The following is a 12,705-nucleotide window of genomic DNA, read 5'->3' on the forward strand; positions in this document are numbered from 1 at the left end:
CATTTTATGGTCCGATAGGCCACAACATGGAGGTTTAATTAGGAGAATAAAAAAAGAGGGAGCAGAGATGAATGTCGATCAGCATATGGAGAAAGAAACCACTGCATTCATTAGGCAAAGAAAGAAGATATTGTTATTAAACTTGTAAAGAGTAGACTTTGTATATAATTTTATTTTTTAAACAATTTGGTCACGGTTTCAACACAAACAAATTCATGTTTTTTTTTAACCCGGATCTAAAATAAATTACTTGTCACTTCTATTCAAGGAAAGATGCGGTTTACATTTGGTTGTTATAATAATAAAATCCATCCATGCGCGGGACAATATTTCCACAAGAAGGGGCCATATGTAGGAGGGAGTGTGTCCGATTTCACTTAATGCAGTGTGTTGGTAATTACATCAGGCTGGAGGACCCTCCGTCTCCCCCTCACCTCCCCCGCCCCCCCTCTTCTCTCCCTCCTCCTACCTCGCTGCGTGGAGCTGATTGGTCACAGGGAGGCAGTCGGGACAGACACGGCGTTGTCCTGGTGACCCGGCCTCTGTGCGCTCGAGCCTGATATAAAAGCCTGCAGCCTCACGCAGGCGTGCCAAATGGACTGTCAGACACGATCTGGAGTAACAAGTGGATTTGACGTTTAGCTTTTCTCACCATCGCGCTTAGAACTCCCTTGGTATGTTTTTTTTTTTTTTTGTATATATTTCTATTAATTTGTTATTTGATATTCTGGTCGACGTTAAGTTAATTTTAGCAAATTGTATGAATGTTTTCCTTCTACTTTATTTATGCCGAGAGGCAGAAATACAGTGTAAATAATTGATGTTATGATGGAATAACAACACAAGGATAATACAGAGAATTTGAATCAATATAGGTTATTCGCACTGTTGGCAAATATGCACTCAGGATTTTTTTTTATTGCTTAAATGCAACTTTTTATGCTTAATATTTATTAAGATAATAGAACAAGGCATTCATTTTAAGCATCAATAGAAGGTTATCCAGTCAAAGTTTCTTGCGTGTTCGTGCATGATATTTAGATTTTCGGGTTCAGTAAATTAACTGGAGTTTTTCTTACAACAGCACTGTGCTGAACCTGGACCATGGACTCAGATACGAGCCGCAGTACAAGTAGACCTTCCTCCCCCGAGGTGGACGACATCTTCCTGTCAACTCTGAAAAAGTCCGCGCACGGTTTCTCCGGCGCAGTGTCCTCCACACAGAGCGACTCCTCAGATCTTGCCGGCCTGCGCGGCCTCTCCGGCCTCTCCGGCCTCTCCGGCTCAGACGAGGAGACCCTCGCCCTCCGACTGGCCTTGAAGAAAGATCGTAAACTCATGTCAGACGGCGAGCTGCAGACGATCCGCCTCAAGATCAACAGCCGAGAGAGGAAAAGGATGCACGACCTGAACGTGGCCATGGACGGGCTTCGTGAGGTCATGCCTTACGCGCACGGACCGTCTGTGCGTAAACTCTCCAAAATCGCCACCCTGCTGCTGGCTAGAAACTACATCCTGATGCTGAGCAACTCACTGGAGGAGATGAAGCGACTGGTCAGCGAAATCTACGGCAGCAGCGGACACCACGGTGGCTTCCACCCATCAGCTTGTGGGACTATGACGCACGCGGGACCCGTGCCAGGACACCCTGTCGCCTCTCACGCCTCACACCCGGCTGTGCACCACCCGCTCCTCCCGCCGGCTGTCTCCACCGCCTCTCTGTCCGCGCCCGGCATCGCTGCCGTCACTTCGGTCAGACCCCATCACGGACTCCTCAAAGCTCCCGGTGCCAGTGCAGGGCCGCTCGGAAGCAGCTTCCAGCACTGGGGCGTCAGCACAGGGATGCCGTGCCCGTGCAGCATGTGCCAAGTCCCGCCTCCGCATGTGTCAAGCATGAGCACCGTCACCATGCCGAGGCTGACCAGCGACTCCAAGTGACTCCAAAGTAAACGGAGACGAACTTTTGGGGTTGTTACAAACTCTCTGCCCACATTATTACAACTTTAATTTATCATTGTTGCGTCCATGGAGCCAGTAAAGACTGATGCATTGATTCTCCTCTCTGGGACTTTTTGGGGGGTTTTTGCAACTAACTTAGTGTTTTTATGGTTATTAACATTAAGTGTAACAAGTGTTTCTTCACAGATCTCTTCAAGCAAACACAAACTCAGCTTTCACAATTTATAAATCTTTGACGGCCCAGGTGATAGCCAGTGATTAGTTCTCATGTGGGCTTGCAGCTGAAAAAGTTCCACATTCAAACCCCAAATGTAGAGTGTAAATATATAGATGGTTTCTTCAGTTGAAATAGTTGGAGATATTATATATTAGAGTCTTGTTAATTTGTGGGAACCCCCGCCACCCCCCACCCCCACCCCTCACATGTTGCACCTGCTTTATTCTGTCTGTCTTATTCAAAGCGTCTCTTCTTGTTTCCTCCTCAGTAGGCTGTCGATCTCTGCAAACAATGACCACTTCTTTATTTTTTTTAATGAAAAAAAAAAAAAAAGGAAAATATTTATTTACTTATTCGGAGGGGAATTTCAGACGAATCTCTGATTATGTTGGGATTTGACATGTAAATAAAGATGAATAATTGAAAATGGAAAAGGTCTTTGGTGTTTTTTTGTGATTTTTTGGAGGTGTGGGGGGGGGGGGGTGGTGTTGCTATTAATAAAGGAACACAAACTGAGCTTTATAGCAGCATGAATGCAACAGATTCAGTATTATAGAGAAAATAACACTGAACAAACGTCAGCAGCACGATGTGGAAGGACGTTTTCAACATCATACTGCTCTTTTCTTATACACTCTGAGTAGACATTTAATGTACTCAATTCATCATTTCACCTTAACTCTGATACATTATGATTTTGAAGGCTATAAAACATTTTATTAAAGCAAAAAAGTAGAGAGATCAACATCTTTCAACATAAGGGAAATCAGAACCTCGAACTATCATCTTACATTGCCAGTCATGACACTGAAGGTGAAATAAGTTTTATTCTCTAAATGAGACATTTTGTTACTTTACATTAAATTAACTAGACATTATTAAAATGTATTTATTATGATCTGCACAGAGCAATGTTAAGATTCTAAATCAGCCGACAGGTGTTTGTTCCTTTCAAGAATCTTAAAACAAGACAACTCTAAACCGATTGGTCCTACTCAAATTCTTAAACATCAAATACAAACAGGAATATCTGTGGGGGAAAAAGAATTAAGTGGGAGATTTTATTGGATAAATAGATGAAATAAGCATGTTTTTCAGTAATCTTGCTCTCAAGAAAACAGTTATGTACAGAGCTGCTGGATGAAATTCAGATCACAGAGTGTGTGTTTGTGATCCTTCACAGCTGTGCACAAGGTTACTTCATCCCTGACGCAAATCAGTCTCTTTAAACAGTAAAGCCCTAACAGGAACCTGTGTTACCTACCCGACTGTTTCTGCACAATAAATCTGTTGCAATGAGCTAAAAGATAAGAGCGCGGCCACAAAAATGCTCAATGCATTCAAAACGCTCAGCTCTTAAAAGCGTGAGGTCGAACAGTCTCATAAAAAAAAAGAAAAGTGATGAGTTAAAGGCCTGCACACTTTAGGAAAAAGGAAGCAGATGCATAGCAGATTGTGCATGCTGTTGCAATGTTTTCCAAAGGCTTCTGAAGCTGGAACGATATGAACTGAATCTCTGAATATTCATGCATGCATTTGTTTATTCTTCTCATTACTGGAATTGAATTATTCAGAGTCCTTCAGTGTTTTGTAGGACATTTGAGAGAGGAAGAGGTCATTTGGTGCAATAACTCACAAGTACAGTCTAAGATGTGAGACAATCAGTCTTTAAAAAGTCTCAGCAGGTAGAAAAAACAAAACAACTCCCTGGAATTGATTTGCTCTTAAATCAGTACTTCATGTTTTAAATGTGACTTCACCTGACTGTTATTGTTGGATGCATTAATCGCAGGATGAATTTACAAGCACTTACACATATACTCCCCAACATCCTCTATTGCAGATTGAAGTTAATCCATACTTGGGGACACTTTTAGCAGGTCACCAACCCACCAGCCCACAGTACATGCCCCCGCCCCCACAATCCTGGTGGACATAGTAACTATTACAGGGAAAATTAATGAGCAAGTCTGCTGACGTAAAAAAAAGCAATGAAGTGCAATAAATGAAAAAAAAGGGTATAAAGAGCAATAAAGTGCAAGCATGGAGTTTTTGAGGATGGATGGGTGAGGCAGGACTTTTAAACCCCCAGTCTGATGTTCATGCAAAAAACCAGCGCTGAGTTATTATCTATAATGTTATTTGATTTTGATTTAAAGCATCTTCTTATGTAAATAACATTACACAACCATGATCTTTAACTAACTCTAACCAAAGTGTTGGATAAGATAAACCTTTATAAATCACTGGACAAAAGACGTGCAGCCCAGTCTGTGCTATCAAAGTCCAATCCAGTCTCACTTTGACAATATGGTGTCAAACTCTGGACTGAAACATGTTTACGGTGGACATAATCCTGTCAGCATTATATTCCCTCCAAAACAGGTTTTGAAAAATTCTTCAGAATTCTGTATTTAATTTCCAACAGGGTTAAGGGTTGAGATCTGGTGACTCTGGTGCATACTCTATGATCCAGATAATGATCATATTTTGAAATCCGTTAGCCATTGATCACAGCTACCATTTGTAATGTTCCAGCTCTTAGTTATCAGTACAAAACATAAACAGCAGCCTTCTAAGATAATAGTTTGCTTTGTCTTCTATTGAGGGATAATTTATTTGACTAACTTGATTATTTTATTGGCGTAGATGTTTTGCATTTTAATCATTTTCCTTAAGACATTTTGAAATGAGTTGAGTCAATGACATCTGAGAGTTTCTCTTCCACACATAAAGTTTAAAGAGAAACAGACTGGGTAGCATCTTTTCAGCTCTGCCTGAGCCCTCTGGCCAATAGCAGCTGGGCTTCACATGCCTCTGACTGGATTTGAATAAACAGCTCCTTCTCCACTGTTGGTGGCAGGCTGACTTATCCACTGATGCTGAGAGTGTGGCGTTGATTCTGTGACAGTTTAAATATTCATAACTTTGGACAGAAGGGGAGCATCGGTCTAACACTGTTGTAACTGGATTTAAACCTTTGTGAAAACACTGCACAGATGTACGCTCTCTCAGCCCCACGCATCGTGTTGTGTTAGCTGAAGGGATTAAAGATTGTTGGGATGCATCAAAGGTGGCGGAATAACAGAAAGAGAAACAGTCTATGATGGAGAAAAGGAGGAATAAGAGAGAGAAGATAAACAAACAGAGATGCTGTCATGGACAAAGACAGGATTTAACACTTACAAGGGAATAGAGGGAGCTTTAAGGTGAATATGAGACCTCAGAGGTCGCTCTTTCCCGTGGGACTGATGTTTACTTGGACTCAGGCTCAACTGCTCATCTTTAACCACCATTAAGACCTGTGATGGACTCTAAGTCACACAAAGAAACACTGACTGTGTGGGTTAGGCAAGCAACAAGTGGTGGCTAAGCCGGCTATTTTTATGTGTTATACTCTGTTTATTTTAGCCCAAAGGAAGAATTTGTCATTCTAAGTAACATTGTTCTCCTCATTACCAAAAGTCTGATGATAAATTACCATTTCTTTGATTTTAAGCTTCAACCAGCGACTGGAATGTTATTTTCTGGCATTGTAAATCCAGAACTTCTGTACAACCAAACGTTGTTTTTACACTTTAGTTTATTCATGCCAGTCATGAAACAAGCAACACAAATCTTTGGACATTCTGATCATCCCTTCCTCTCTTAATTCAAACATCTGCTGGCTTAGTTCATCTCCTCCAGCCTCCATCAAGAAGATGAACTCTAAGGCTGAACAGAGTAATATGCAACAACACAACTACTTAAGAACTTTGATTTTTATAGTTTGTTTCAAGTCCCCTTGCTGTCAAAAGTAAAGTGAAATGTTTCTTTAATGTTTTAATGTGACGCTCCTGATAGGCATAATGTCAAACACTTCTTTCATTTTTGTGTTTAGTGCAAAGTCATGAACATTAGCTCTTCAGTTATTGTACAAATCCAACAAAAAAGATAACACGCTAGTTTTTGAACTTTAGAGGTGCTTTTTAGATAGTCCCATGATGCAGAGTGATGCTAGTTGTTTCCATCTCTATCCAGGAGTTTTGTCAATCTGCTATTCATCCAGATTAGGGTCCAGGGTCCAGATTAATTGTAAAGGTTTAAAATTGATGTTGGTCTTCTCGTCTAAATTTTCAATGGTTCAGAAACATGTGAACATAGTTTCTTTGTATGGAAATACTTTTGGCACAGTTCAAAGGATGAAGGTCGGTGTGTCCATTCAAACTGAGATATCAGAAGCCACTGTGGCTGCTCGGTCAGAGATTTGGAGATAGAGTAGTCATCAGATCTGTGCCCTGCACTTAAAACTAAAATCAATTAGGCTAGGTTAGTTTGGGGTTCTATTAGGTATAAGTGAGATAATGACATGCAGACTTCAGAGCCAAGTATCTTTGGTAGGGGGGGCGTCTGAGTTTCTGCAGGCTGTGCCATGTCCCAGTCCTCTACTCCAGGAACTAACGTGATGAATATTAGATCATTGAGCGTCATGTGTTTTCTTTTTTTTTCATTTACAAAGATTAGTGTAGATTCACAAAAACAATGACGCAAAGATGCTTTGTGCAGAATTGTGAAGGTATGAATACATGTTAAAATGAGATTAAACGTGATTTATTGACACCTGGAATGGGATTCTATAATTTCAATCTGAACATAAGACTGGGATGTCTTTTTAAACAGTTATTGATTTATTTTGATGTTTTGGACCCTTGAAGTGTGCAGCACCCAAACCTTCTCAATACATCAGCCAGCTCTGACCCTGACTGATCATGGGTAAGCACCAGTCATAGGTTTGGGTAAGCACCAGGGGCTTTACAGTGACAACTCCCGTAGGGAATGATCTTGTTTTCATTGCTTGTAATTGGTTGGTGAAGGCTTTGTATGATGGATCCATGAAGAAGACCTGAAGAAATGTAAGTGTTCAGTCTATATGTGAGGTGATGCTTACAATAAGAAGTGGGGATACTCATGAGGGCAACAAATTGAGCTTCAGGGACTCCATACCATTTATAAATTCATCAGGATTTATTTTAACGTGAGCTATTTAACAACTTAACAATACTTGTGCGTGTGTTTGTGTGTCGGTCCAATAATCTTTGAACAGCAGCAGATGAACTCCCCGATCGGATGGATCAATGTGTTTAGTAAAAGGCCCAGAGGGACAAAGACAGAAGGGAATGAGAGAGAGTGAGAGTAAAGGAAAGTGAGAGAAACAAAGCGAGAGAGCAGAAGATCCATTGAGTGTGTTTTTTTGTGGCTGAAGAATCGTCCCCAGTGGCTTTGAAAAGAAGGATAATCCTGTCAAGTAAGTAGACCTTTGGATATTCATGACTGGCCGAGCGGCTCCACCGACTGAAGGAGGACACAGTCAGGATGGGATTAAACATCAAAGTGAATCTGAGGAGGGAAGAACTGGGACATGAATCAACCAATGCAGGAGCACAGAGGTCTCAGAGGGGTGTGCTTGGATCCAATGGGGGGCCAGTTGTCTGGTGGGTGGACAACACTTTGATGAGGGTCTCCGAAAGGCCATTCAGGAGGGTGATATGGTGCGGTGTGTACACCTGCCCCCCAATCTGAGAAACATAAGCATCAAATTTAAAAACAATACCGAGTTCTCATTGCTGTCAACCTAAAGTCCGTTGAGCTGCTGACAAGAGGTGTTAGGACAAAGAATCGCTGCGACTACTAATGACGGGGAAGAAACTGCAAAAACGAGGCACAGACACCGAGCTCTGCCTGATGGCTGACGGTCTGCAAGGTGTGTCAGGGGCGTAGTAACGCTCATGGGGTTGAACAGTCCTAGGTCCTGAAATTGGTAGAAAATTCAAAGATAAATGAAAAATTCATAGAAGTTGTTCTCCACCTCTGACTGCGCCATGGAAAGTAAAACAACATCCGAGGTGTTAACATGTAGTTCGTCTGAGAAAGTCTGAGAAAATGACCAATCAACGCAAAATCAATGGAAAGTCATTTAGGGTCCTTCGTCATGGTAGAAACACAAATCCTTAGAAGTGTTAGTCTCCTCCTTCGCTTTTAAGTGCAATAAAGTCCTCACTGGACGGCTTTAGGTTTGGGCTGTCAGCATTAACTAGGTAATCGCGATTAGTAAAGATTCAAATTTATTTTTATGAATTGCGATTATCGTGTCCCTTTGGGCGCTCCATGGATAAGCCTCCTCAGTGTCTCCCTCCAGCAACAATGATGGAAAAGATCGACACTGCTGCATCTTTGAATGTCTCATTTCAGTCTAAAAAAACTCTCTGACAGTTCAGCTGACGAGACAAAATTAATATACACCTTATGACATCAAATATTGAACCTTTTCACTTTTCCTTTGAGCTGTTTTCGTTCAGTTTTGAATCCGTAACAAGTTCCTTTTTCTTTGGTTAAGTCGTAAACTCAGATCTACCAGAAGGTCCTTACTTTATTTCAGAGAATAGCAGGGTAGAATTCAAACAGGAAGCACAGTAGAACAGTAGCTTAGCTTAAGGCAGTACAACAATTAAAAATCACACTAACTTTAATGTTTAGCATATATAGTGTTAAAATCTCTGCCTGCACAACGCCATTCCAACTTGAGATGTTTTAATAACTAGAACCCCAATTTGTCAAGTTACTGAGGCCTGCTATCATGTTGCACTGCAACATATGTCAGCTCTGAGTTGTTGCTTCCCCAGGGTCCCTGTTTCATAAATCAAATTAGCACCAAACTCAGAATGTCTGTCATCTGATTCACAAGCAAGCTGGTAAACCAACAGTATGTGTTCTACATGACATATTTAGATCTGTATTCAACCATTATATCAAAATAACGGGTCAGCAGCTGCTCACATCATTCTAGGTAGTTAACGGTTCTCAGTGGGAGGCCCATCGTGAGTTCTGTCAACATCTGTGATAAACCTGCTGCAGTTTAATCAGAGTGGAGGCTGAATAGAAAGGGAGAGTAGAGGCTGCTTCAGCCTGATCTCTTAGGTCTTAGAGAGGATTTTAATGTGCTGAGAGGCTGTGAGGAGCAGGGGCACAGTGGGAGGTGAATGAGCTGCAGGAGGAGGAGGTGGCTGTAAGGCAGAGCGGAGAGACTTTGGTCTCTCTCTCAAAGGGGGGTTGGTTTGTGTGTGAGATACAGAGTGTAGGCTGACAGATGTGTCCATCAACGCCTGAAAGAATCATCTTACATCCACTGCATCCATCTGCCAGCCTGCCGTGGCGAGATTGAGTAAAATCGGAACAATGTCTTCAAATGCACAAAACCGCTCTCTGTTCACAAAACAAGCGAGAGGAGGTTTCTCACAATGAACATATACATTTAATCTTTTGAACTCTGCCCAGTCCCAAGAGTGGGTACACAGTCTTGTAGTGAAACTGAGCAGAAGTATATGTAAAAAAGTTTAATTCCAGAAAAGACCCAAGACGTTCCAAAAAATAAAAAGCTAATTTGTCACTGAATTTATAGAAAATGCTGTTCCACAAAAAATGTAATATTTGTCTCTGATGGAAAAGTGCTATCATAACACCAAATAATTTCCTTTTAATGCATTGAACTTATATTCATCATTATCTCATGGCGTAGTGTCCAACAATACATTAAAATGACACAGAAACAGGTTATAGTTGAACATTCAAAATTGAGCCTGGTCAGCACTAAAATGTTTTTAAATTCTTAGAAGATTTTGAAAGTGTGTAAGACCACATACTGACAATAAATAATCATGGATCTAACACTTTTGTTCCTGTAGTTTGTGGAGAGCACACGAACAGAATCCTTTCACCAACAACCGGATTTCTGACTTTCAAAACTAGAAATCTCACAAAATCTCTTGCGATCAAACACTTTAGACACTTTCTTTAGAAGGGCATGAAGAATTTGCGATAGTTTCTGGACTCAGTTAACAGAAAATTCACAAAGAAAAAAGTTCAACTATGGATTAAGACATGGAGATGCTGCACATGCTACAGCTGGAGGTAAGTACGAATGCATTTGCTGCTCTTCCTTCTTCAGTCAGCTCGCTTTGTTCTACGGGACAATCCACAGATTGGGTTTTCGGATGCCCTCGGGGGTCCCCTCACAGAACCTCCGACAGCCCCAAAAGTGGAACAAGTCTAGCAAAGATCATATCCATTCATTCAACAACCTTCTACTCATGCATGGTGTAGCAAACAGAAGCAATTATAGTTCCAAACACTTTTCCTCCAGCAGTTCCTTTCATCTCTTCCCGGTGGATCCCTCATTGCACCCGGTCAGCTGGGAGATGGGAGATGTGATCCCTGCAGCGCATCCTGCTTTGGCCTTGGCGTGTCCACATAGCTGGCAGTGCGTGAAATGTGTCCAATTGGAAACACCAACAAACGAAAACAGGCCCGGTCCCCCCCACAGACCATACACTGAAAAATAAAGTTATGTGATGGGTTTTTGGCGATTGCTCATACACAGAACTTCCAAGTCCAGTTCAGATGGCTTAAATCATACTTCAGTGAATCCTGTTGCTGTTCAGTAAAAGCCTAAAGTACAAGAGAAATGTATTAACCCAATACCATTCTGTTTCTTTGGCAGGCCCAAAGACAATTCTACAATTCACTTAGCAGACGCTTTTATCCAATGCGACGTGCCAGAGGCAAAGCACAACACTGAGGGCAGTTCTTGAGAGCTCTAATCAGTATAGAAACCATCTTATAAGTCGTCGTTTATCAAACAAAAACCATCGTCACAACCATCATCATCATCAATAATATGGAGACCATCATCATTAAGTTAGTAGGTATTCATGAAAGAGCTGGGTCTTTAGCTTTTTCTTAAAGGTGCAGAGGTGCAAAGACAAACTTTAAAATTCAGCCACTTGGTTAAGATTCATTTCTAAAGTCATATCTCATGACCTTCAAATCTTTGAACATTTAAATGTATCCTGTAGTTGGGAGCAAGACGCACTAATTCAGTGTCTTGCTTCCTCATCGACATAATCCGAATCTTGAAGGACACCAGTTTTTACATTTTACATCAAATCATTTTTAATGGCAAATGTTAATTGTACACTGGGCCTCACTCTGTTGCATTATCTCCTGTTGTTATTTTTAAGATTTATTTTTGGGCTTTTTGTGCCTTTATTGAAGAGATAGGACAGTGGATAGAGTCAGAAATCAGGGAGCGAGAGAGAGAAAGAGTGGATGTACTTTTTCACTGCCCATGGTTTTGTTTTGTAGCTAGTGTGCCACATGCACAAAAATACTGAAATAACAGTTCAATTCAGTCAGTTTTACTGGGCCACCATCTGCATCATATGTGCTTTCCTGGATAACATATTCTGTTTCCCGGATATTACTATACCTAATTCTGTCTTCCAAATTGGTTTTAGTAACCATAATGTTTGCAACCTGTACGTTTTCTGTTGCTCGGGTTTCTTCCATTTTGGTTCTGAACAGTATCACTTCTTATATTCTATTTTTTCCATCCTTTAAAAGACAAACAAACAGCCAAATGGACTAGATTAACCTAAACAATGAGAAAGAAAGGTTAATCAAAATGACCATAGATGCAATCAGTGGGTGACCCTGCAAATTCTATAAAGCCAATCCCACATTTCCACCCAGAAGCTTTATGCTCTTTATCTGAGCACACATTCGACGTCTTTTCCCGCGTTGAACAGCATCACTTTTAGAAGTCTAATGTCATGGACACGTATCCTCATCCATCATACTGCTATCAGCTTTCACTCTAACAGTGACTTTAGCCCCGGTGCACCGCCCTCCATACAGATGGGAATAACCTCTGAAAAGCCACCATTAGCCTTGCACTGCCTTTATAACCCACAGAAGAAACATCTCAACCCACCCCCACAACATTTAGACTTACCTATAGTCTTAGTCATTTAGAGAGAGGAAGAAGGAGCTCTGTGTTTGACTTTGGAAGAGGATTCCTGTGGAAGTTTAGTGTCTGTGAATCCATCATTGTCACGCTTAAATAGGATTGAGGGGGTTTAGGGATACTTCATGGGGTAACTGACACTTGCCTATTAGCAGAAATCCTAAATATCCGATGTGGCGTTTTTCCAACAAAAGACCATCTGCTTTAACAATAGACAATCACATAGTGTGGTTATAGTTGGGGCGATGAGGAATGACATAAATTAAGTATTTTGTTTAAAGAAAAATCAACATAAAACGTGAAGAAACATTTATGGAAATTTTAACATTTTGCAGGATTTTCAGGCTTTTAATTTGAAAGAAATGTCATGTCTATATGTGGAAAGAATACAGCTATCAAACACAACAAAACATCAAAAACTCATTGACGGTGAGTGCCAATGGAGCACTTAGCACCCTGAAATATGAATGTGACAAATGCCCTCTGTATTTAAACAACCGTGACCAACTGAGCGTGTGCAGCTATTGAGAGCCAAGCATTTAGGCTCTCTTTCACAAAGGGCCGGAGGGCTGAAACCTTACACCCCTCCCACCTTCATTATCCCTGCCGCGCTATGATCAGCACCAAATGCCGACTATCCCAGGAAAGCGCCCACAAAGCGTGCTGAGAAGGACAAAAGCAGACCTTCAGC

The 12,705-nt window shown here is 41.2% G+C and overlaps 1 protein-coding gene across 1 annotated transcript; it reads left to right on the forward strand.

Annotated features, from left to right (window-relative positions):
• The first annotated feature begins 525 nt into the window (after positions 1-525).
• olig2 (oligodendrocyte lineage transcription factor 2) lies at positions 526-2,610 on the forward strand. The gene is made up of 2 exons (XM_061054625.1): positions 526-674; positions 1,085-2,610. The coding sequence occupies exon 2, from the start codon at positions 1,105-1,107 to the stop codon at positions 1,936-1,938; it is 834 nt and encodes a 277-aa protein (XP_060910608.1). The 5' UTR covers positions 526-674; positions 1,085-1,104; the 3' UTR covers positions 1,939-2,610.
• Positions 2,611-12,705: the final 10,095 nt, after the last annotated feature.

This window comes from Labrus mixtus, chromosome 13 (assembly GCF_963584025.1).
Source record: "Labrus mixtus chromosome 13, fLabMix1.1, whole genome shotgun sequence".
In the NCBI taxonomy this organism is placed as follows: domain Eukaryota; kingdom Metazoa; phylum Chordata; class Actinopteri; order Labriformes; family Labridae; genus Labrus; species Labrus mixtus.

Excerpts from the sequence above, each read along its gene's own strand:
- olig2 (XM_061054625.1), top strand. The coding sequence starts at position 1,105 with ATGGACTCAGATACGAGCCGCAGTACAAGTAGACCTTCCTCCCCCGAG.